Genomic DNA, 27,206 nt, shown 5'->3' on the forward strand with positions numbered 1-27,206 from the left:
GTCTGTATATTGTAGTTTTCCCCAGTCTTAAGTATCGTTAGGGACTATGGTTGCTGTGTGTAAATACAAGCCGATTTGGTGACACTTCGCTCTTAGCTCCAAGCTCTGATGGCTTCAGTTACACTGCTTGAAGCTGCAATTGTTGGGCATCACTGTTATGGGATGGCTCTGAGGGTCCAAAGGACGACAACCACGTCTGACTGAGACGATCCTACCGCACCAGTGGCCAGCCCAGTTACTGTTGGCAGTGAGGCTGATCCCTCACCCATGGTTAGATTAGATTAGTACTTGTTCCATAGATCATGAATACGACACTTCGTAATGATGTTGAACGTGTCAGGTTAATAAAAGGTGTCTATATAAGATATTACATTACACAAAATATTACATGACACTCAACATCTTTTTGTGGAAATTCCCCACTTACTATATCTAAAAATTCATCTAATGAGTAGAAGGAGTTGCCATTAAGAAATTCTTTTAATTTCTTTTTAAATGCTATATGGCTATCTGTCTGACTTTTGATGCTATTAGGTAAGCGACCAAAGACTTTTGTGGCAACATAATTTACCCCTTCTGAGCCAAAGTTAGATTTAACCTTGAGTAGTGAAATCATCCTTTCTCCCAGTGTTGTAGCCATGTACACTGCTATTACTTTTGAATTCGTTCAGATTGTTAATAACAAATTTCATAAGTGAATATATATTTTGTGAGGCTACAGTGAAGATCTCTAACTCTTTAAATAAGTGTCTGCAGGATGATCTTGGATGAGCTCCAGCAATTATTCTGATTACATGCTTTTGTGCAATGAATACTCTTTTACTCGATGATGAGTTACCACATAATATGATGCCGTATGAAAGCAGAGAATGGAAATAGGTGTGGTAAGCTAATTTACTCAGATGTATATTTCCAAAATTTGCAGTGATCCTAATAGCATAAATAGCTGAACTCAAACGTTTCAGCAGATCCTCAGTGTGTTTTTTCCAGTTCAACCCCTCATCAATGCATACACCTAGAAATTTTGAATATATATATATATATATATATATATATATATATATATATATATATATACCTGGGCTAATAACGAGCGTCACAACTGATGCAGTGATTAGTGAACCCGGGGTTGCCGTAGCGAGACTGAATATTGTAATCCCCAAATCCTAAAAAAGTAAACAAAAATATATTTATTCAAAGAAGCAGATAAAATTTATTTTGACGCTTTCCTGTGAAAAAATCTCCGCTCTTTCCAAATTAACAGTGCGCTGGTAAGTGTAGATCAGAAACGGCTTGAATTCAAAGAAATAGTATCGATAGCAATTGAGAGATTTTTACCAAATAAATTAACAAACGACAGAGCTGATCCCCCTTGGTACACAAAATCGATCAGCACTGATGTAAAAACAACGAAAATAGAGCGAACTTTAGCATAGACTTCAATGCGAGATGCCTATAATAGTTTCCACAACGATACTGTGTCTCGAAACCTGGCGGATAATCCAAAAAGATTCCGTTTGTATGTAAAGTACGCTAGTGGCAAGACAGCAATAGAAATACTACCGGTGACAGAGCTGTTGAAGCATAGTTACTATATATACTATCATCCTTAATTCCTTCACTAAAGAAGACGAAGTAAATATTCCAGAATTTAAATGAAGGACAGCTGCCAACATGAGTAACTTAGAAGTAGATCTTCTTGGAGTAGAGAAGCCTTTGGGGCTGGTCCCGGCGGAGGCTCGAGTCCTCCCTCTGGCATGGGTGTGTGTGTGTTTGTCTTTAGGATAATTTAGGTTAAGTAGTGTGTAAGCTTAGGGACTGATGACCTTAGCACTTAAGTCCCATAAGATTTCACACACATTTGAACATTTGAAGTAGGGAAGCAACTTAAATCACTTAATAAAAGCAAGTCTTCTGCCCCAGACTGTATGCCAGTTAGGTTCTTTTCAGTGTGTACTGATGCAATATCTCCATACTTACAATCATGGACAACTCGCTCGTCGGAAGAGCCATACCAAAGACTGGAAACTTGCACAGGCCACACCATGACTCAAGAAAAACACTGAATACAGGCCCATATCATCAACGTCGATATGCAGCAGGAGTTTGGAACATGTATTGTGTTCGAACAATATGTATTGACACACTGTGAACATGGTCTTAGAAAATATCGTTCATGTGAAACACAAGTAGTGTTTACTCATGTGAAGTGTGGAATGCGATTGACAGGGGATTTCAGATTGATACAATGTTTCTAGATTTCCAGAAGGCCTATGGCCCAGTACCTCGCAAGTGGCTTATAGTGAAATTGCGTGCTTATGTAATATCGTCTCAGTTATGTGACTAGACGTGTGATTTCCTGTCAGAGAAGTCACAGTTCATAGTAAATAATGGCAAGTCATCGAGTAAAACAGAAGTGATTTCTGGCGTTCCCCAAGGTAGTTTTATAGGCCTTTGCTGTTCCTTATCAAAATAAACGATTTAAGAGATAGTTTGAGCAGCCATCTTAGGTTGTTTGCCGATGATTCAGTAATTTATCGTCTAGCAAAGTCATCAGAAGATCAAAACAAATTGGGAAATGATTTAGAAAAGATATCTGTATGGTGCAAAAATTGGCAATTGACCCAAAATTATGAAAAGTGTGCGGTCATCCACATGAGTGCTAAAGGGTATCCGTTAAACTTGGGTTACATGATAAATTCAAATAAAGACCTAGAAATTGGGATTATTAACAGCTTAAACAGAAAAGAACAGATAAAAAATGTTATGGGAAAGGCGAAACAAAGACTGCATTTTACTGGCAGAAAGCTCAGAAGATATAACAGATCTACTAAAGAGACTGCCGACATTACGCTTGTCTGTCCTCTTTTGGAGTGGTGCTTCAAAGTGTGGAATCCTTACCAGATAGGATTAACAGAGTACATCGAGAAAGTTAAAAAAGGGGCAGCTCGTTTTGTATAGGCGAGAAGTAGGGGTGAGAGTGTCACTGACGTGATACAGGTTTTGGGGTGAACTGAAAACAAAGGCGTTTTTCGTTATGGCGGAATCTTGTCACGAAATTTCAGTCACCAACTTTTTTCTCCAAACGCGAAAATATTTTGTTGGGGCTGACCTACATAGGGAGAAACGACCATCATAATAAAATAACGGCTGTGAGAGCTCGCATAGAAAGATACAGATGTTCGTTTCTTCCGTGTGCTTTTAGAGACTGGAATAACAGAGAATTATTGTGAAGATGGTTTGATAAACTGTCTGCTAGGCGCTTAAATGTGATTTGCAGAGTATCCATGTAGATGTAGATGTACCTGTATATCGTTCGTTTTTTAAATTTTAAGTGAATGTTATGCAATTCTTCCAATTCCCATGAACATCAGACTATACTGCAGTGGGCTCTGGGGATAGCAAACACAGAGTACTGTTTGAATGTTACAACTAGCCATAAAGATTTTTAGGAGACAGCAGTATTCAATGACACTTTTATTCAATAGCTCAGCATGCTTTTCTCTTCTAAAGTGTTCATGTAAGGAAACTGCTGGAACATTCATGTGAGATATTTGTTCAGTGCTACATTCCCCCTAATTCTAGGATTGTATCGCTTACAGCTTTTGTTCGTACATATTTAAAGGTGCACACAGAAATCTTCTCTTTAACCAGCTTGTGTTTGACTCTAAACTATCTCTGTACTTCTCCTCCTGGAACAGAGATCGTCTGCTGTAAATCAACATCGTTATGTCTTTTAATAAACGTACCAATATAACTTGGAAACAACACTGGCATTATTGCTGTCAAGGGTACAGTAAATATGTTTAAAAATCAAGGTTATCAGAGGGCCTACCACAGAGACTTGTGGTACTATATTAATGGTGTAATGAAGCCTTGAAAAGTAACAGCTATTTCTGCCATCTGCTCTTGTCACAAAGAATTTAATCATAGGTAACACAATGGAAAACACAAATAAGCCTAGAAACAATCTATGGTTTAATTTATGTTCATATGTAAAAGTTATGACTTGATTAAAAAAGTGAAAGACAGCTGTTTGGTGTTGTAATTATTTTGTGCTGAACTAGTATACTATTTTTATTGAAAAAATTAAATAACATTTCATATACACCTATTTTCATCATTTAGAAATCTATGACCTTACTTTTGACAAAAACATCAGAATAAAGGAACATTCTTATATTGACGATTTCATTCCTTATAAATGCTTGAGGTTATTCTTTATTCTGAATGACTTTTGATAATAATGCTACCTTGCAGTTTAGTACCTGTACCATAGTATTTTGAGTCGGCGGTTCTACAAGTAGCTCATACGTTCTTGTGAACTTTCGTTCAGAATATCGCTGGCCAGGGCCACTCTTAGTCTCTTACGTATTTTCTTCGTGTAGTATTATCCTACAAATATTTAGTAATGTACCATGATTTTTGAGCGTTCGTCTGAGATACGATTTCCGTAACGACGCCCAGAAAATGATGAAAAAGTTCAAGAATCACAAATTAAGATGTTTCAGATAGTTTCCCATATCTTCCAAAAATCCTTGTATTTTTTAACAATAGAAGAATATTGATTTCATATGTAGTGATTTTTTCCTCCAGTAACTCTGTATGTCATAGACGATAAATCTATCCTTGTGCTGCCACCTGTCGTTTTCCGCCGTAGATAAATTGCGCGGGATAACTGGGCGGTACGAAGCGCTGATTATTTGGCAGGGTTTGATCTTCGCTTGTTGTGCCTATTGGTGTTCAATTATTGACATGGGGTAAGTTATCATAGTTCAGTTGTTTTTGTAGAGGGTTGTGTTGTATTTTTTGCACGCTATTGGTGGGGATGTGAATGAAAATTTAGATTTTTGTTTACTTTTTAAAACATACTGTATAACTGTCCAATATTTTGTCGAGCTTACAGTAGGTGATGTACTTAGTTATTTGTGTAACTCCAAGATGTTTGTTGGCCGCGAAGGTTTGATGCGTTTGTGTGTAGTTGTATTTAGAGTTATATACCGAACTGAGGAACAGTGCTTCTGTTCACGTGGATGAACAGGAACATACCGGTTACATTATCGTTAAACATTCCTTAAAATCACACGCTTTGGGTAGTTGAACAACTGGGCATCTGCGGCACACAGCCGTGACAAGATAGAAGATGTATCGTTTCAGGTGCCACCACGGTACTGTCATTTATTGTTGTTTACATATGTAATAGTACTATTGACGTGGTGGTGTTACACGTCGTGCTACCTATCTTCACGATTCATGTAAACAACTGTTGCAGGAAGAGTTCTCCACGAATAGGCACTCTCATTCTCTTCCTTTCTCGAAAATCATGTAGCTTTTTCCACAATCTGACGTGTTTGCCGGATCTTGTCAGGAAACTTCAACTGAGCCTCATCTAATGATCCATTCAAGCTGTTATTACGCTAAAAATGATTCTTTCGCACTTGCTGTGACGCTATAGCTGCGTTCTCATTTTCCACTTCGGTGTTGTTAAGCATATGTGTACTGTCTAAGTATGTTTTTTGAAATTACCCATCCTCATATTCACTACTTCTATGGTAGCTGGTGTCACTTTTTATCAGAATACCTTTAGGGCCATCTTTCTTTGTGACATCCACATTGTTTATTAAAAAGTGTATGGTTTCAGTAATTCTTTGATTTATTAGTAGATCTAATCTTTAGCATTGGATACAAAAGTATCATAAGGGGATAAAAAATATCATTCTTTCCAATATTAGCAGTTGCTGATCATCTGTCAGAGTTTTGACCACCACCCATTGACCCCTCCCCCTCCACTGTCTTCCCCTGTCAATGGTGTTCAGTTCAGTGTTTGGACGTAATATACATGTGATACTTGTAAAGGATTTTTCTGTTGTGGTGCAACATTGTTGAACTTTATTTACAGTTTTGTTACCCTATAAAGAAAATATTGAATGTAGTACTATTATTAATGTTGCCAAAAATTAGTGTAGAGCTGGAGCTAAAGATAATGTAAGTTTGTCAAAGCTAAGAGTCTATAGTGTTTCTTGGCTTCACCAACTCTACAGTAGTTGTCTTGTAACCCAACCTTGACTGCACTATGATACTGGTTTATGTGTCATCTGAACTATGTTTCTTTTTATTTGCTAGACCTGTGTCTGACAAACATGGATTGTTCACTAGATATCGATGGCAATTTGAGAGAATTAATGAATCTACACTGTAGGTTGACCAGATTTCAAAGAGAGAGAGAGATAAAATCAGACACTTGTGTTCTTACTCAACTTCATTACTACGCTTGTGACAACGCAGAAGCAGAAAAAGCCATAGCAACAGTGTATCTTAATGTTGTGGGGGAAGGAAAATATAGGCATATTTATTGTTAATAAAATATTTTTTTCACAAATAAAAAAGACTAATATATACCTTGTTGTTACAATAGCCTGGATATATCTTCTGCAATATTTAATCACCCCCTCTTTTTCAATAATTACAATTCATTAATCATAAAAATATGTAATATCACAAATCAGAAATCGAATACAAATTATACATTTAACCTTAAGATTTACCTTTGCTATATTTATCAGAAGAATGACTCAGTTCTGTTATTATAAAATTCTGTACAAGATAGAATGAAGTCATTTCTCCCAGCAATAGCTTTCATTTTATCAAAACTAGAATGACTTTTTTCATTGTGCCAGTACATGTTAATCAAACTGAAAACCATTTCATGTACATTATTTGTACCTGGCAGACATGACTCAAAATTAACAATTTTCTCTACATGTTCCAAAGAAACATTACAAGTTCCACATTTCGTATATGCCTTTCATCTAGAGGCACTTTCCTTGTTACCTAGTCTTTTGATATGCTGTTTCATTATGTTCTTAGTGTGTTAAAACTTGTCAGTTATGAGTTCTGATTGAAAGCAGGCACAGGAATGCCAAATTAAGACAAAAACCTAATGGGTGCCGAATCCTGAATACTTACCTGAGGTGCACTTCACATAGTCATCAAAAAAATGTCTGGAACGAGTTAAACATCTTTTCTGTAATAGTTCCTTCTTCCTCAGGATGTTTCAACATTTAACTGTTGTTATGTAACTGTTGGCCTTTCTAGAAATTAACTGTTGTATAAGGTTGTCAGTCAAACTAGAAGTACCAGTGAGTGAGATACTTTGATTTTCAATTTTTTAATGGTAGCAACAAAAAATTCTAATTGGTCTGCTAAAAATCTCAACCATAATAGGAAAGAGGTAGTAAAGAAGAAATTTAGCAACATTTGCGAGCAGCTGTCAAGGAGCAAAAGGTGTGACTTAAATCCTTCAAAAATATCCAGGACTCTCTGCAATACAGGAAACAGAGACAGGAAATGTGTTTTGATGTTGCTTGACAGGCACTTGTATTTAACACCAGTAAACCCACAGAATTCTTTTAAAATATTGTTTAAAAGTTTCAAAATATATGTAAATTAACAAGCCAGCTGTTGCTGATTAAACGTTGTTGTGCAAAACATGAGGACCACAGCCAACACCAACCAGTGGTTTATTTAATTTTGCTTGATGTTTCTGCCATATAATGTGTCCAATTACATTTGGCTCCTCCAAAATTGGTATTGGTAAAATTGGTATTTTCATTGTCTGCAGAAAATTCAATTATTTTTGTCAAAATTTTCTCAACAAACTGAATTTGTGTATTAGCTGTTTCGTTTGGAAAATTACAGTTATCCCAAATTTCGATCTTTATGCAGAAATCAGAAATTTAATATTGTACTACTAATTGAATCATTTTTACTGTTTTGTGGTTTGATGTATCAGCCATTATAGAGAAATATTTTGCTTTATGTAATTCAGTGGCTGTTTCTGTAAAAGCAAGGGAGGCGAACATATTAACAACTACTGCTTCACTTTTAGTTCTAGCACAACAATGTTTAGATCTATTAAACAGCTGACAAATAAAAAAAAGTACAGTCATTTGACCAAAATCTATGATTATGAAATCTGGCATGATGAGAAGATGGCACCTGCTGAGTATGATCTAATTTGCACATGATCTAGATTTCTGTTCATGTCCTAAGTTCAAAGTGATACAACCAACAGACAGAATAACATCATCTACAAGTGCAAATAGTGATATGAATGCAGTACAACAAGCAAATGTCCTGTATGACTGTTTAATGTAAATAAGAAAATTGTATGTTGAATGCTACATTCTTTCAGCTCACTTTGCCTGATATGGTGGCATATACGATGTTTGAGTGGCAGGTCATTTGCATGGCTTCTGTAGTGTGCAGGCCATGCAAAACATCAGTTGATGTCTTAAGTTTACAGTTCTAGGACTGAACAGGACAAGAACTAACTGCCGTCCACAGCTGATGTGGCTGTGAAATAATGATTAATGTGCTCTGTCTCTCCTTGGAGATTTTTTTTTTTTTAGTATTTTGACTATGTCAGCTGTCTCTTTCAATGTTGGCAGTGCAATTAAGTGGTCTATTTTCTGATATTTGTTTTTTCTCTATTTCTCCACTCCCATCTTCGATAGTTCTAAATTCCAATGAGGATGGTCCCAGCGGAAATAATGGGCAAATCCTCACAAGGTTTTTGTGAGTGAATGCAGGAATGCTTCAGTGACTGCACACTACCAGCTATAAACATTGACAATTCCAGGCACTTTTTGTATCTTACGTGTCACATGTTTTGTAGTTTCATTCAGTGTGTTTTTATTGCAATTTACATTTAACAGAAATTGATAAAATAATGAGAAACCTATGAAGATAGAATACCCTCCAGTGCAGTAAGTAATTATTCGCTTTATTTAATTTCAGCCACTTTCATCATCTAGTTTTTGTGGATATTGAGAAAACATAAAATACATATGCAATTGGCCCTGTTTTTCAGCGTCCTCCGTGAAGCCAGCAGTTCACGAGAACAGAGAGGAAGCAGTGCCTGTGCTAGTGGGAACAAACACCAGGCTTTGAATGGTGCCAGTTCCCCTAGTGGATCTGTGCTGTCTTTAAAAAATACTGTGGCCAAGAGAAAATCAGGTAACATAAAATCTTAGCTGGTAAAGTAATAGGAGTATTCCAGATTCTACTTCCTCGTGCTACATTTAACTGGCGTAACTTGCATGTATCTGCTTGTAACTGTATTTGTTTTTATAGCAACAGAATTGTAATTTAAATGGATAGATAAAAAAGTCTACTCAAAGCAGGAGAAAACAGAGACAAAAAGGTTTAAATGATTAGTGGAAAATTTCATATAAAGATGTGAAACAAATACTAACAAAGAGATAGAGGGGCTGGCCAGTACTTACCTCAGCTCAGTAGACGATAGATACACAAAACAGAACAGAAAATTTACATTCCTAGCTTTTGGGACTTTGTTCCTTCATCAGGGAGGGGAGAGGGGGAAAAAGGGGAAGAAGGGAAAGTGGATTCAGTTACTCACAACCCAGGTTATGAAGCAACAGGGAAAGCCTCTGACAACCATGCCTCCATCCTTGCTACCCTCCCTGTTTTCCTTTCCCTATTGCTTCATAACCTGCGTTGTGAGTAACTAAATCCACTTTCCCTTCTCCCCTTTCTTTCTCCTCTCTCCTCCCTGATGAAGGAACATTTATTCTGAAAGCTAGGAACTTAAATTTTCAGTTGTTTTTTGTGTATCTATTGGCTGTACTGAGCTGAGGTAAGTACTGGCCAGCTCCTCTCTCTCTTTGTTAGACAAAAAGGTTTAACTTTTACAAGCTTTCAGAGCCAGTGGCTCCTTCTTCTGGCAGGAGAGTTGAAGGGCAAGGCAGACAGAAGAAGGAAAAAGACTAGAGAGGTTTAGAGAATGGGGTACAGTTCAGAAAATTCATCCTGTACCCTGGGTCAGGGGAGATTTACCAGACAGGATAAGAAGGAATAGGTCACAGATTAGTCGGGGTAAGTGCAAGAGATTGCTTTATTTGAAACTGCACAAGAGCCTGGTGTAGGGTAGGATTAAATCCAGAAACACTGACTTTCAATGGTAGGCCTTTGGGAGAAACTCAAAAGGACAAGCAGATTTCAAAGAACAGAATGTGGGACCTTAATTTTGATAGTGCAAAAGCAGGTTTTCGAAAAGAACAGATGCTATATATGATGGTATTCATCATGGCAAGAGAGGAGTGTTAGAAATGATGGGAGTGGCAAAAATGAGAGGCAGAGGGTGAGAAAAAGATAGAAAAAAAGGGAGAAAAGTAGGGAAAAAATTCGGAAGTCAGATAGATTGGCATGAAAATCATGAAAACAGAAAATGGTTAGCAAGAGGCAATGAATGGGTGTGAGTCACCAGATGAGTCGTCTGTATGATTAAAAAAATAATTGGAGAGAGGAAAGAAAAAGGTAGGGAAAGTTGTGAAAGGGGGAACAATTCTAAAAATTGAGGAGCCGGAAAAAGAAAATCATAGGAAATAATGTAAACTACTTTGCTTGGCAAATAGCGATTTAGGATACGGCAGTAAAAATTGATCAGAGCCATTTGGTCAAAAACAAATGCACAAAAATGGTGTATGAACAGGGTAAGTGGAAAGCAGGAAAGAAAATAGCTTTCAACTTTTCAAATAAATCAGCGAAAGACAATCGGGAGGACGCCCTGCAGTGTAGTGAACTGTAAGCTAATGTGTAAATAACAGTTGAATTGTTGTATCCAAATTCGCATAAACAATGAGCCCGTTTATATGCACGAAAACTGGTACTAGAAAACGTGTAGAGGCAAAGAGTTGATTAATCTAGGTGGTATAGATAAATAAATGATCAGACTATACGCACAAAAGGTAGAAAACAGATGGGAGTTTGAAGAAGATTGATAACAACAAAAGCTGACAAGGGAGTTATATAAGAAAGTGCCATGTCCATACTCATATAACAATGAAAATGATAAATTACTGCAATATAATGTAAATGGATAGATTAAAAATCCACCCACCAAGCACTGGCAGAAGAGGGGTAGGTGGTTATGTGTTCTGGGGTGTAGCTGTTATGTACATACTGAGGAATTAATAAAATGTTATTTCAGAAACTTTTCACATTTGTGTTAAAAAATGTTCAAGAAAAGGCTATGGGCCCAGAAACAGGTGTGAAAGTAAGGTTTTATAAACGTTAAAAATCAGTCATGTGTGGAAACACCGAGCTGGTTTGGAAGTTACACATTTGCCGATCATTCATTTTTTGCTAATTGATCGTCGTGTATGCAGACTGCCGTTTTTTTCCACTCGGAGCTAAAAATGAGTGTTACAGTCCCAACTGGATTGCAGTGGTTGAAAAGTTGATTGGGCATGAAAATTATTGGATAACGAAATTTGCCATGAAGGTGTATTTAGTCTATGATGAACTGTGGGAGTGTTTGAAAACCATGCTTCGGATTCTACAAGATGGTACAGTTATCGAAATAGACACAAAAGGCACATTCCTGGATTATACTTTTTGTGAACAAGGTAAATTGTTCCCAGATAAGGGGGACAAATACGGCAGCAGAAGCCTGGACGGCCTTGGAAAAAGCGTTTGAAGACTCAGGACTCACATGTAGAGTGGGCTTAATTAGATCACAAATCACAACCAAATTAGATAAATGCAAGTTGGTGGATGACTACTGTGACTGAATTAAATTAAATGAAGCTTTCGGTGAGTGAAGCGTGGATTAGCACTTTTCTCCTGGCTGTATTAACTGATCATTATTAGCCTATGATTTTGACACTTGAAAACAGTGGCACATGTACCATGGAAGATTCTATTAAAGTGAAACTTCTACAAGTTGTTAAACCTGAAGATGTGAATGGAAATGAAGAATCTGCTTTATGTACAGATAAGCAGAGGCCTACAATATATTGTTGTAGCAAGGTGGGAAAGGAGGAAACTGGTCAAAAAGTAACAGTGGTGGATATGTATTTAGGAAACAGTCACAACAATAGAAAGCTTTTTAGGAGCTGGTGTTAAACAGTCTCACGTAAAGGATATAAAACGGTATTTAGATTCTTGTGCCTGGACTCGCATCACTAATGATGAAAGGAAGCTTCATGTCAAGCCATGTAATAGTACAGTGTTCAGTGTGGGAGGTGATGGCTTAGTATCAGACTACTGAAAGTGTTGATATGGTCTTCTATACTGGTTTTAAAACAATAGGAGTGGAAGCATGTGACGTCATTCAAATCCCAAAATGTCTGTAAATTTGCTCTCAGTCAGTAAAATTGTAAGCAAAGGGCATAAAGTGACTTCTAAGAAAAAAAAGGGGGGAGGGGATTCATCTACAATTCAGAACGTCAAATAATTGTCAAAGCAATACCTAAGACAGGGTGTATATGATGCGGGAGATCTGGGAAAAGTGCGGGAATTTTTTTCATCAGGGAGAAAACGGTGAAAAAGACAGGAATTTATTAGAATTCCAGGAATTTATCATTGTTTTAGTTTTCAGTTAAATTTTTGTAATTTTGACTAGTGAGAACCGATACTCTTAAGACAGGATATTACTGCGTTCTGCTACTGAATAAGAGGGAAAAAAAGGAAAACAAAACTTAAGTTGCAAAAGAAATGCGCCAAGCGTCTGCCAACAGCAAGATGTGTCGGAGGCTTTAGGAAGACCATGTAATGCTTCAGAACAACAACTTGCCTCCGATGAGTGGGACGTCACAATGGTTTACATTAGATACATTTGAGCGGCTGCAAGTGAGCTCATGTGCATGTGCAGTTCAGTCGTGTACGAGTAGTACCTTTTCCCAGTTCTGGCTACAGAAGTGTGCCTGTTAGCTGTGTAAGCAGTAGCAGCTGGCAGCCAGATGCTACCCGGAAAAATTTTACTGGCATGAGCAAGCTACCAGAGTCGTGCAAGTGCAACAGGCCTGGATCTAGGGGCAGGGGGCAAACCGGAGTATCTGCCCCAGGCGGCAGTTTCAGGGGGGGGCACCAAATTCATATTGTTGAGGGGGAAAAAAAACCTTATTTCGCACAGTGCCTAGCATCCAGCGCACATTGCTATATTGATTATTCATATGATTTTGACATGCCTCCCATTTGTTTTTTAACATTGCTGAACAAATCATAAATTAATTTTTGGATGAACACATACTCTACGTAATGTTTCTACCAGGGGAATCCCCGTTGCATCTAGGAATAAACTTTCCTACAGACAAAAGGGGATGGGACTATATGAGCTGAGCAGAATAAAGCCAAATGGGTGAATGCCATTTGCTATTTGTTTATGAGGTTGATTAGGTGTGCGAATGATCAGCATTGTTATAATTACTAGCGAAATCCGTAGATTCAGACTACCAGAGTGGAAATAAACAACTAACAGGAATAAAATGTGAGGAAGATTATGTATTATATTCTTGGTGTAGCCAAGAAAATGAAATTCTGATAGAAATTTTTTGACCAGAACGCTACACTAGTAACGGATAGTTGTACAGCCCCTGGCTAGCAGCTGCTTAAGTTCTATTCTGGGAGTAGTGCGGAAAACATGTTGTACGAACACGTAATAATGCCTAACTGGAGAATAAATGTGTGGTAACTAAACTGGTGATTGTGGCAGGGTTAGTGAAGTTAATCAGAGAAAAGTTTTGCCACTGGCTGGAATGGATACAGTATTAGTGGTGACAAGATTGTTTTTAGAACAAGGAAGGAGAAGAAATGAGGAAATCACATAAATTATGGAAGAATATGATGATTCTAAATTTATATAAATAATTTTGTACTGCTGCTACTTTTCGATCTCGTGCTTGAGAAGCTGGATCATATGAATGAAATGTGAAACTATTTCCTACATAAAGCTTTTTTGCTTGTAGTAGGCATAACAGGCATTTGATATCGGTACTTCGTGAGTTATATTCTACAGAGTTATAAAAGTTATCATTAGTGCCAAAACAATCTCATTTATTTGATGTGTTACAATTGCTGCAATATTAGACAGGTCTATTTTGTTTTATCTTGCAGACAGTGACAAAGTACATGTAATGAGATCAAGAAACCACACCACTCTTGGGTACTATTTCAGGGTTTATACGACCCGGGAGACCCAGGAAAAATCCGGGAACTTTTTCATTTGGGAGAAAACCGTGAAAAACCCAGACATTTTTTAGAATTCCAGGAATTTTTCATTGTTTTTGTTTCCAGTTACATTTGTAATTTGGACTTGTAACAACCAATACTCTAACAAAGCATATTACTGTATCCCACTACTGCAGCAATAAAACATGAACGAGAGAAAAAATGAAAATAAAACTTAAATTGCAAAGGAAATGCGCCGTATACAACAACAAAACACAGCTCTCATACAATAGTCTGCAATGCTTCGTAGTAACAAATTGCCTCTGACGAGTGTGACATCGCAACTTTTTACATTAGCGGGCGCCTCTCTCTAGTATTACCCCGATTCGGAAATATTGTAGATCCAGGGCTGATCCGTATGACAGTTTGAGTTATAGCAGGGAAGTGGGTAGTCTCCATGTGCCTCATGTTTACATTTAGTGATTTTGCTGTTTCCTTTTCGTTTACTGCTCTCGCATCAAATGAAAACAAAACTGATTTCTGTGGCCAGGAGCTATCAAGTGGATTAAAAGACCTTCACATAATTACAGAAGGCAAAAATATGTTAATGGTTTCAGATTTTCTTCTATTTCCACTTTTTGGATGGTCGAACTTTAATCACCTTGCAGAACAATGAAGCTATTTTTGCCGGTTTGCTAAAGAAATTTGCTTTCATTAATCTTTTCTGCTGAGGCAGTCAATATATTTGAAACAAAGAGTTCAATTCCACACTTTTTGCTGCATTTAAAGTGCACATTTTCATCTTCTAACAGATATGGCATTATGTTATAATAAAGAACCAAACATAACACAGTAATGGTACTCCAAGTCAATTTACATCCCAAAAACCACATTGAAAAGCTTAATATCTAGGTCGAGGCCTACTTCTTTGGGAATCTGGACATAAAATTATGCACTTCAAATCTGCACATTTTAAATGTAAGATCTTTTAATGTTTTACATGTACGAACATATGGGCCTCCTAGGTCGTCATAGCTGTGCAATTCCGATGGCGCCTGTTATCTGGCGCTCTCTGGCAACTGCTGAAACGAACCTATTTCTAGCAGGTTGCAGGAAAATACTGTGGATGGTGGTTTGAAAAGCGTTACTTTCAAAGTAAATTTCCTTTTACACAAGTTCAACTACGTGCAAGAATGTACGAATAATTTTTTAAATCACAGAGCGTTTGAATCTCATTTAAAAATGAGCATTTTGATGATGAGCCATTTAGAAGAATTTCGAGCCCAGAAGACCAGACATTTGTCATAAATGTCGCTGTTTGTGTTACTTAACGGTGATGTTGCTATTGGCAGACTACATCACGTATCCTAAGCTCTGAATACCTGCTGTCATTGGCTGGTGAGATCACGTGTCATGACCTATGACTGGCTTACAAAAGTGCCTCACAATCTTAATTTCAATGTTGTGGAAAGTAACTTGTGTTTGGTGGAATTTGAAATTATACTTTTGCAATACAAAAATATGCAGCGTACATGTTGCTGCACATCAAAGGTCTTTCCGTAACATGTTCTTTCCCCCTTTAGATTCGTTTTCTAAAGCACCGGGAAATTCTAAGCCCCTGTATAAAAACATAACCATTCAAAGGATTGATAAGTAATACAGTTCCCCATGAACCATGGACCTTGCCGTTGGTGGGGAGGCTTGCGTGCCTCAGCGATACATATAGCCGTACCGTAGGTGCAACCACAACGGAGGGGTATCTGTTGAGAGGCCAGACAAACGTATGGTTCCTGAAGAGGGGCAGCAGCCTTTTCAGTAGTTGCAAGGGCAACAGTCTGGATGATTTACTGATCTGGCCTTGTAACAATAACCAAAACGGCCTTGCTGTGCTGGTACTGCGAACGGCTGAAAGCAAGGGGAAATTACGGCCGTAATTTTTCCCGAGGGCATGCAGCTTTACTGTATGATTAAATGATGATGGTGTCCTCTGGGGTAAAATATTCCGGAGGTAAAATAGTCTCCCATTCGGATCTCCGGGCGGGGACTACTCAAGAGGATGTCGTTATCAGCAGAAAGAAAACTGGCGTTCTACGGATCTGAGCGTGGAATGTCAGATCCCTTAATCGGGCAGGTAGGTTAGAAAATTTAAAAAGGGAAGTGGGTAGGTTGAAGTTAGATATAGTTCGAATTAGTAAAGTTCGGTGGCAAGAGGAACAAGACTTTTGGTCAGGTGACTACAGGGTTATAAACACAAATTCAAATAGGGGTAATGCAGGAGTAGGTTTAATAATGAATAGGAAAATAGGAATGTGGGTAAGCTACTACAAACAGCATAGTGAACGCATTATTGTGGCCAAGATAGATACGAAGCCCACACCTACTACAGTAGTACAAGTTTATATGCCAACTAGCTCTGCAGATGACGAAGAAATTGAAGAAATGTATGATGAAATAAAAGAAATTATTTAGATAGTAAAGGGTGATGAAAATTTAATAGTCATGGGTGACTGGAATTCGGCAGTAGGAAAAGGGAGAGAAGGAAACGTAGTAGGTGGATATGGATTGGGGCTAAGAAATGAAAGAGGAACCCGCCTGGTAGAATTTTGCACAGAGCACAACTTCATCATAGCTAATACTTGGTTTAAGAATCATGAAAGAAGGTTGTATACATGGAAGAACCCTGGAGATACTAAAAGGTATCAGATAGATCATATAATGGTAAGACAGAGATTTAGGAACCAGGTTTTAAATTGCAAGACATTTCCAGGGGCAGATGTGGACTCTGACCACAATCTATTGGTTATGACCTGTAGATTAAAACTGAAGAAACTGCAAAAAGGAGGGAACTTAAGGAGATATGACCTGGATAAACTGAAAGAACCAGAGGTTGTACAGAGTTTCAGGGAGAGCGTAAGGGAACAGTTGACAGGAATGGGGGAAACAAATACAGTAGAAGAAGAATGAGTAGCTTTGAGGGATGAAGTAGTGAAGGCAGCAGATAATCAAGTAGGTAAAAAGATGAGGGCTAGTAGAAGCAGATAATCAAGTAGGTAAAAAGATGAGGGCTAGTAGAAATCCTTGGGTAACAGAAGAAATATTGAATTTAATTGATGAAAGGAGAAAATATAAAAATGCAGTAAATGAAGCAGGCAAAAAGGAATACAAACGTCTAAAAAATGAGAACGACAGGAAGTGCAAAATGGCTAAGCAGGGATGGCTAGAGGACAAATGTAAGGATGTAGAGGCTTATCTCACTAGGGGTAAGATATATACTGCCTACAGGAAAATTAAAGAAAGCTTTGGGGAAAAGAGAACTACTTGTATGAACATCAAGAGCTCAGATGGAAACCCAGTTCTAAGCAAAGAAGGGAAAGCAGAAAGGTGGAAGGAGTATATAGAGGGTCTATACAAGGGCGATGTACTTGAGGACAATATTATTGAAATGGAACAGGATGTAGATGAAGATGAAATGGGAGATAGAATACTGCGTGAAGAGTTTGACAGAGCACTGAAAGACCTGAGCCGGAACAAGGCCCCCGGAGTAGACAACATTCCATTGGAACTACTGACGGCCTTGGGAGAGCCAGTCCTGACAAAACTCTACCATCTGGTGAACAAGATGTATGAAACAGGCGAAATACCCGCAGACTTCAAGAAGAATATAATAATTCCAATCCCAAAGAAAGCAGGTGTTGACAGATGTGAAAATTACTGAACAATCGGTTTAATAAGCCACAGCTGCAAAAATACTAACACGAATTCTTTACAGACGAATGGGAAAACTAGTAGAAGCCAACCTCGGGGAAGATCAGTTTGGATTCCGTAGAAATGTTGGAACACGTGAGGCAATACTGACCTTACGACTTATCTTAGAAGATAAGTTTCTAGCATTCGTAGACTTAGAGAAAGCTTTTGACAATGTTGATTGGAATACTCTCTTTCAAATTCTAAAGGTGGCAAGGGTAAAATACAGGGAGCGAAAGGCTATTTACTATTTGTACAGAATCCAGATGGCAGTTTGAGGTTTGCCGATGACATTGTAATTCTGTCGGAGACAGCAAAGGACTTGGAAGAGCAGTTGAATGGGATGGATAGTGTCTTGAAAGGAGGATATAAGATGAACATCAACAAAAGTAAAACGAGGATAATGGAATGTAGTCGAATTAAGTCGGGTGATGTTGAGGGAATTAGATTAGGAAATGAGACACTTAAAGTAGTAAAGGAGTTTTGCTATTTGGGGAGCAAAATAACTGATGATGGGCGAAGTAGAGAGGATATAAAATGTAGACTGGCAATGGGAAGGAAAGCGTTTCTGAAGAAGAGAAATTTGTTAACATTGAGTATAGATTTCAGTGTCAGGAAGTCGTTTCTGAAAGTATGTATGGAGTGTAGCCATGTATGGAAGTGAAACATGGACGATAAATAGTTTGGACAAGAAGAGAATAGAAGCTTTGGAAATGTGGTGCTACAGAAAAATGCTGAAGATTAGATGGGTAGATCACATAACTAATGAGGTAGTATTGACTAGGATTGAGGAGAAGAGGAATTTGTGGCACAGCTTGACAAGAAGAAGGGATCGGTTGGTAGGACATGTTCTGAGGCATCAAGGGATCACCAATTTAATAGTGGAGGGCAGTGTGGAGGGTAAAAATCGTAGAGGGAGACCAAGAGATGAATACACTAAGCAGATTCAGAAGGATGTAGGTTGCACTAGGTACAAGGGAGATGAAGAAGCTTGCACAGGATAGAGTAGCATGGAGAGCTGCATCAAACCAGTCTCAGGACTGAAGATAACAACAACAACAGTTCTGAGAGAAAATAGACCGTCAGTTAACAGGGAGAAAGTGTGTCTTTGCCCGGGAGAAATTGTATTTTTAACCAGGAATTACGGGATTTTTTTTTCTCCTTGTCCGTGTATACACCCTGTATTTGTACCAGCAGATTTTTCAGTATTAGTTAATGACATTTAGACTTTTCATGTAGCAAAACATTTGAAGAACTTTGATGAGGTGATAGATCCTTTCCCAGAAAGGAAAGCACACCATGTAAAAGTGTAGCAAGATTAGAGAGAGAAAAATGCTTGGACTTATGGATCGAAGAAATGTGTACTGTTTTGCTTGCCTCCTCTCTTTACTGGTTTTATGTATCCTATATTTCATTTTGTCACACAAAACATCATGTTATTAGCTAATAGGCAATTAAGAGTGCAAATTTTCTGTAGGGTTCTTGCTGTCACTGTTACAAATAACCCCATCCAGTATTAATTGCGGAATTTTTAAACAGGGGCTAGATGTTAGACCGGCCGATTAGGAGCAGGAGAGGCACCACAGAACATTCTAATTTCCACTGTACTGAATATAGTCTGGTGGCATTCATTAAAAGATATACACATTGAATTCCACAGAGCGGTACACAGTGAAGTGCGATAGAAGAATGCTGTTTGAAGAAGCATGGCACTGCACTTTGGCACACTTAAGACTGAATAACATGTCTTACATTTCTTCGAAAATGTGTTTTATGTATCAGACTCTTCAGAAGAATGTGCGCTGCAAAATGAGCATATTTTTGAAAACTTGATTTCTTTTAAAATTAAAATGCTCAAGGGGGTGGAGAGGAACTCTGGAATTGCTCTTGCTCAGAAACATCATAGATCTGTGCCGAATGCTTAGAGCAGTCTGAGTTGTAGTGGGGAGGTGGTTAGTTTCCACGTGACCCGTGTTTACGTGTAGTGATTTTGCTGTTTCTTCTTAACTTGCTGCTCTCGCGTCAAATGAAAACACAACACGTTTCTGTGGTCAGAAGCTGTCGAGTGAATTAAAATACATTCACATAATTACAGAAGGATAAAACATGTTACTAGTTTTAGATTTTATTTTATTTCCGCCTTTTGACAGCCAAGCATTAATCACCGCGTAGAACAATGAAGTAATTTTTGTCAGTTTGCTAAAGAAATTTGGCTTTTATTAATCTTTTCCACTGAGGCAGTCAATTTATTTGAAATGAAGTGTTTAATTCAATAGTATTGGCTAGTTCCAACTGTAATTTACATCTTGAAAACCACACTGAAAAGCTTAATATCAGGTCGAGGCCTACTTCATTGCGAATCTGGACATAAGAATGTGCACCTGGCGCACTCTGGCAACTGCTGAAATACGAACCTATTTCTAACAGGTAGCGGGAAAATATTGCAAATGGTGGTTCACTTTCAAAGTAAATTTCCTTTTATGCAAGTTGAATTATGTGCAAGAATGTATCATGAATTTTTTTGACTCTCTTTAAAAAATCAACTCTTCAAGGGTGACCATTTAGAAGAATTTCAAGCCCAGATCATCAGACATTTATGATGTTACTAAAAATTTTATTGGCGCATTTGTCAAGATGAATCTTAAAAGTGTAACATGTGTTAAAAACATCATTTTATGTGAAATCTTAGCTTCTCTTGTAGCTTATTAATCTTAGAGACCAATATTATGTGTGAGAGCTTTTCATTTCTCGGTGCAACGTTTTGTGTATTAATTTAAACCATTAACTTTTCCTATCTGTTTGTTTGTGCTACTTAACATTGATGTTGCTATTGGCTGACGACAGCATGTGTCCTATGCCCTGAATATTAGCTGTCAATGCTTGCAAGGTCATGTGGCGTGAGCTATGACTGGCTTACAAATGCGCATCACAAACTTGATTTCAATGCTTTGGAAATTAACGTGTGGTGTTTGGTGGAATTCCAATTTAAACTTTTGTTATACGAAAACATGCAGTGTACATGATAAAAATGTTTAACAAGGTGTTAAAACTATTAAAATATAAAACTGAATGAAAAGTCCAATACTGTATTGCAGGTGTAATTACTTAAGTCAATTAAAGAACCACACAGCTGGTCTCACAATTTTTAAATACAGCTTCTTGTGTATATCTGTACAGAAAAATTTTAAATTAACGCTTTGATAATAGGGAAATGAAGCTATGAAATACCTTAAAGTACGGAATGAATATACATAAACACGGAAGAAAATATTACGCATCTAGTTATGAAACTAGGGGTGGATTTCATATGTGACAAAGAACAGGCCAAAATGTATTTAATAAATAAGATCTATGATTTCATACTGAAAGAAGGTTATTTACAAATGCTGTGTCACATGGTGTTGGGAGTTACAGAATGCCGCAGGTTAAGAGATGGCATGGCTAGGCAAAGTTCTCAGCCCTCTGTAGTTGAAAAATAAACAGTCTAAAAAAACAAAGGAATAGAATTAGTAATCAGAAACTGATCCTTGATTAAAAAATAGTGAAGTAGTAATAAAATGGAAAAAAAAAGATGGGGCAGTTCGTATGTAATTTGGAACAGTTGCCATAACCAGGACTGACCTGTGTTAAAATCGCAAACTGTCACCACTTTTTCAATTAAACTACATTGCTGTCAGCCATGTCAAGCGTCAGACAACACTCCTTGTACATGATATCCAAGAAAGTATTGAGTCCTGGCGTGACTGAAGAATAAAATAAAAGTTAATGATGAAAACTAATAAAGTTAATGTATTGAATCACACCTCTGTATGCAGAAGACTTCAGCATTTTGTACTGCTCCACCAGTACTGGTGTTGCTGAGAGGCGCCTGCAGGGCGAAGTCATGGGCTCTAGCCCACAGTTTCCAGTTTTCGGCCATGAAGTCATGTGTTATGCACTTCTGTGAGTGTTGTACTGTTCATCCAGAACCAGAACTTCAACTTAATGATGGTCCACTCATTGCAGTGGAGACATATAGATTTTTAGGACTGGTTTTCGACATCCGATTGACTTGTCCTCTTCACCTTTGTCAGTTTAAGCAGAAGTGCTCGCAGCTCCTCAATGCCTTCTGCTACCTGAGCAACACCGGGCTGCAGATCACTCTATGCTGCTGCAGCTCTACAGAACCCTTGTTCAATCCCGCCTTGACTATGGGAGTCTGGTTTATGATTCGGGGGCACCCTCAGCGCTGTGTTTACTCGAACCAGTGCACCACTGTGGTGTTTGCCTAGCGACAGGAGCTTTTAGGATGTGTCCGGTGACCAGCGTCCTTGTGGAGGCCAGAGTCCCTCCATTGCAGGTTAGCCATGCACAACTGCTGGCCAGTTATGTTGCACGTGTTCATAGTTCTCCTGAGCATCTGAATCACTGTCTCCTTTTCCCGCCCATGGCTGTTCATCTCCTGCGTTGGCGGCCCAGGTTAGGGCTTCCAGTTGTAGTTCGTGTCCTATCCCTTCTTTCCGAACTGGAATCATTCCTTTACCACCTATACTTGAGGTCCATTCACGTACAGCTCCATGATGTACACCTAGCGCACGACTTCGCCTGGATCTTTCACATGTCCCTAAGGACTCAGTTGACCCCACAGCTCTCCGCTGGCATTTCCTCTCGATTCTTTATATGTACCGAGACCACGAAGTGATTTACATCGATGACTCGGTGGCTGATGCTCATGTCGACTTCGCGTATGTCCATGGAAGGCATATTGAACAGCATTCCTTGCTTGATGGCTGCAGTGTTTTCACAGCCGAGCTGGTGGCTATATCTCGCGCTCTTGAGCACATCCGTTCATGATTTGGGGAGTCGTTCCTTCTGTGTACTGACTCCTTGAGCAGCCTACAAGCTATTGACCAGTGCTACCCTCATCATCCTTTGGTAGCGACCATCCAGGAGTCCATCTATGCCCTGGAATGGTCCAGTCGTTCAGTGGTGCGTATCTGGACCCCAGGTCACATCGGAATCCCAGGCAATGAACTTGCTGACAGGCTGGCCAAACAGGCTACAAGGAAACCACTTATGGAGATCAGCTTCTCTGCAATTGACCTGCATTCAGTACTACATCCCAAGGTTTTGCGGCTTTGGGTGACGAAATGGCATAACTTTGGTACGCACAACAAACTGCGTGCCATTAAAGAGACCACAAATGTGTGGCAGTCATACATGTGGGCCTGTCACAGGGACTCTGTGGTTCTCTGCCGGTTCCGCATTGGCCATGCTTGGGTGACCCATGGCTACCTCCTGCGCTGTGACGGCCCACCTCAGTGTCAGTTTTGTACCCGGCTGACAGTGGCCCATATCTTGGAGAGCTGCTCTTCTTTGGCTGCTCTGCGATGGACTCTTCAGTCACCGAACTTGTTGCCATTAATTTCAGCTGACAATGCCTCAACGGCTAATATATAAGTTTTAGCACATGTCCTTTGTCCATTTGTGTTCTGCGCTCTAATGCTTTTAGGGTGGATGTTTTAATGTGTTGCAGAATGGCTGGCTTTTCCTTTTTATTCTCGTAGTTGGCCAGCCAAGGTCATTTGCTCTCTTGTTTTTTACCCCCTTCTCCCTTTTTCTTGCTTCTCAGTGTGGTTTTCTTATTTCCTCCATAGTAGTGTTGGTTGTCCTTCTGTCGTTCTTCTAGTTCTTCCTTTCTCCTGTTATTTTGCTGTACATCTCCTTTTTCTTCTTTCCCTTGTGTAATTATTTTACTGGGAACAAGGGACCGATGTTTTAAACCTACCAACATTCTGGGGTTATCGTGTGTTCTGTCTGAACCGTGGTGGCTCAGGGATGGCATCTGTAGGAATCTCTACTTTGGTTCATACAAATGTCATCAGTGAATCGATTCCCCTTTGTACATCGTTCAAGGCAGTAGCAGTGCTGGCGCAAATGAACTCAGAAATTACCATTTGCAACATTTAGCTAACCTCCAGGCATGCCACTTACGTATGTTAAATTGACCACATAAATCCAAACACTTTTCCCTTTTTCTCATACTTGGGGACTTCAATGAACACCACAGCCTGTGGTGGAGTGTACCATACTGCTGGAATTGTCACTGCCCTTTCTACAGCTCCCCCTCTCCCCCATAGCTGATAATGTAGTGGACCAGAGACATTGCAGTAGATATTAAAGATTGAATCGTTGCATCCTTCACAGACCAGCCTCACCACTTTTAAGCAACTTCGTGCTAAGGCTTGCTGTAATCAACCAGAGTTAGAAGGGACGCTGGAGTGCTATGTCTCCTCCCTGGAGAAATATGGCTCTTTATCTCAGGTGTGGGCCAACCCCCTTGGTCTGATAGGCTGCCAAAGATCAACAGCTGTTCGGGGTCTTGTCCTGTTGGGTGGTCCTTCTACTGATTCATCAGTTCTTGCAGAATACTTTGTGACCCACTGTGCTACAGCATTCCTCTCGTCCACCCTCCGATGGCTCATTGTGCTTTCGTGAGTTCGTTCCTCGTGCACATGGGGCCCCAAGCTATTGCAGCCCATTCTTCCTCACCTGGCTGCATTTCTTTCCCCATGCTCCTCCCCTCCTGTACTTGCTCCTTCCCCTCTGCCCTCTCCTCTCACAGTGTTCTTAGTTATGTCGACTTTACTTCCAGTGTTTGTTCCTCTTGCCATTTCTTTTTCACTTTTCCTTTTTGGCATTTTTGATCCCCCTTTGGGCTTTGACCTCCAGTACTAAGTTTTGTGGCCATAATGTGATCCATTTGGGGAAGAATTCACTCCCTACCATCTACGATGTGGATTCCTCTCCCCTTCCTTTCCCTCTTCCTTCTCTGCCATAGCCATCTCCTTCCCCTCCCCACTGGGTCTCTAGTATGTGTATCCAGTCTACGTGGTGCGGCTTTTACATATCCGTTTGGCTGAGCCCCCTGACAACACAGGTATCACACGTCTGATTTCTGAGCTGTTGCCTCACCACTAGGAATGGTTACTTGTCATTCTGGAACCTTGTAACTCTGGCGATAGTTACCATTCCAGATAGCCCTTGGTGGTATCGGGGTGAATGCTTTGTATATGAAACATTTTAAGCTGAAAAAAAAAAGACAAAAAAACTGGCCTTTCTTCTCAGGATATGTCTTCAGTTGGTAATGGATCATTTAATGCTGCTGCTTATGAAACTGTGGCCTTTCCTTCTGTGGCTACTCCCTGAGAGGAGGACCAGTCTTCCTGGCTTGGGCCGAAACTTTTGTCCCACTACCTGGTCTGCACCAGGACTGAGGGGGACACTGTCACTGCCACCAAGCTATTATTTTGTGTGGAACATACTGAAGACAAGTTTGATGAAGTGGAGTCTCTTGGTAATATGTGGTTGTCTTTGCTCTTAATCAAAAGTACTACTGCCATCCAATCTGCAACCCCTCATGCTTGTGACCATCATGGTGACAATCTAGTGTCTGTGACTCCTCACCAGTCTGTGAATATGGCTAAGGGGTCAATTTTCATAGGGTCTTCATCCTTCAACTTGATGAGGAACTCTGGTCCAATCTGTAACAATGGGACAGTCATTCTGTTCGTTGCGTTTGTAAAGGTCCTAAGGACAATAGCATCAATACCGATGCCTTAGTTCTGGCATTTGAGGGAAACACCCTCTCGGAGAAGATCAGGGTTATGGTTTATCGCTGTCACGTGAAGCCATATGTTCTGCCACCCATCAGCTGTTCCCAGTGTTCGCATTTTGGGATCAAGAGGACCCAATATGTGGGGAATGAGGCTGTCCATTCCATGAAGGGAGCCCCTGTATTGTGCCACCCGTGTGAGGTAATTGACACAACAGTCGCTCTCCACACTCAGTTTATAAGAAGAAAAAGGAAAATACAGGAGTATTAAGTTTCTTGATCATTTTTTGTGCACTGAGGCTCATCAAAAATATGACGTGTCTCTTCACTCTATGTCTATGACATCTAACATTGCCTCTGTTATGTCCTTTCCTCCTCCTCCTCCTCCTCCCTTCTTATCGTAGTCCTGACAGTCTGTGTGCCCCCAGGTTGCCCACTCTGTTCCTGATGTCACCGAAGCCTTATCTCTGTCCCTCTCTGTCCCTCTTGGTCCTGCTCTATGTGAACTATGAAAGAGAGGAGGAAGAAACATAGTTACAAGAAAGAACCCCTCTGGTGTCCCCAGAGGTGCTGATTCAGAGTCTGACCTCCTATTTACAGATGTCACCCCATCCTTGTTAGTGATGGATGATGACCCAGCTTTGGCCCAATTGTCTCCCTTTCTGCACTTATTTCATAGAATTGTAATGGATACTAATGTCAACTTCTGGAATTGCAGTCCCTTATTTTCTGTTACTCCACAGCTTTTGTCATTCTCCCGGAATCTCATTTTACTTACTGATGCCCACTCACTGACTGTTGTGGGTTCCATGCTTTCTATCAGAGCTGGATTGGCCCTTTCAGGGCCTTAGGTGGTGTTTGCACATTGGTCCATACAGATTTTGTGTATACATGGACCCACCTTGCCATCCGGGTCCACTTGGACTTTACGGATATTGTTTGCAATCCCCATTTCCATTCTGACAGGCCTCCTATGCCTGCTGCCCTATAATGGCTCTCTTTCAGCAATTCCCTCTCCATCCCTTCTCCTTGTGAATTTTAATGCCCATCACCCCCTTGTGGAGCAGTGTTTTTTCATGTAGTCAGGGCTCCTCATAGACTAGTTTCTTGTGGACTATTATATGTGTCTTCTTAGTGATGGTTCCTTTATACATTTTAGTGTCGCTTATGGCCCTTTCTCTGCCGTAGCTCTTGCACTCAGTTTGCCTCCCTTTTTCACATCATTACACTGATTGCTGCGCAATTACCTCTGTGGCAGTGACCACTTCTTGTTGATTCTCTCTTTCCCTTCCCTCCTACCAGTGCTGTCCAATAAACTTGGTGCAATTAAGAGGCTTCTGCCACGTGGTGTTTTTCCTTCCGCCTTCCCCAGTGGGAAGTTACCACCCCTCTGCCATCTTAATATTGGCCATTTGAGGTTGACCCATGATTTTTTTACTCAGTAATGAGTGGCCCTTTCTTGCCCACCTCATTTGTAGTTGCGGACCATCCCTCATCCATATTTTGCTGGACTGCTGCCACTTTAATGGGTATTAGTGGACAATTCTTGCATGGTTAATCTGCCTCCTCTCCCCCCTTCCTTTTTCTTTTTTTTTTTTTTACAGCCTTTCAGCTTTGCTTTTACGCTGTCCAGGTTTTCTGCCTTTTTTTGTATATTTTGTCTGGTCTTTTGTGTCATACCCCCCCCCCCCCCCCCCCCCCCCCCCCCCGTTTTCCTCTATCTTCTTCCTCTGGTGTTGTCCTCAAGGTGTGATCATGGTATGGTGCAGGGTCTGGGTGGATCGGCAGCAGTGCTGGGGCCCCATCGCATGTAGTGCCTCAGGGGTACTCCCTGCTCTCCCCCCCCCCCCCCTCTCTCTCTCTCTCTCTCTCTCTCTCTCTCTCTCTCTCTCTCTCT

At 39.8% G+C, this 27,206-nt stretch overlaps 1 protein-coding gene across 11 annotated transcripts in view; it reads left to right on the forward strand.

Moving 5' to 3' along the window:
- Positions 1-4,385: 4,385 nt before the first annotated feature.
- The window catches only part of LOC126271923 (DNA (cytosine-5)-methyltransferase 1-like), a 212,611-nt gene continuing 189,790 nt past the window's right edge, over positions 4,386-27,206 (forward strand). The window contains exons 1-3 of one of the 11 annotated variants that reach the window (XM_049974326.1): positions 4,766-4,905; positions 8,718-8,768; positions 8,873-9,018. In XM_049974326.1, coding sequence (XP_049830283.1) covers positions 8,743-8,768; positions 8,873-9,018 — 172 coding nt within the window. In that variant the 5' untranslated portion in view covers positions 4,766-4,905; positions 8,718-8,742. The other 10 variants (XM_049974323.1, XM_049974324.1, XM_049974322.1 and 7 more) reach the window with 10 other exon arrangements.

The sequence above is a fragment of the Schistocerca gregaria genome, chromosome 5 (genome assembly GCF_023897955.1).
Source record: "Schistocerca gregaria isolate iqSchGreg1 chromosome 5, iqSchGreg1.2, whole genome shotgun sequence".
In the NCBI taxonomy this organism is placed as follows: Eukaryota; Metazoa; Arthropoda; class Insecta; order Orthoptera; family Acrididae; genus Schistocerca; species Schistocerca gregaria.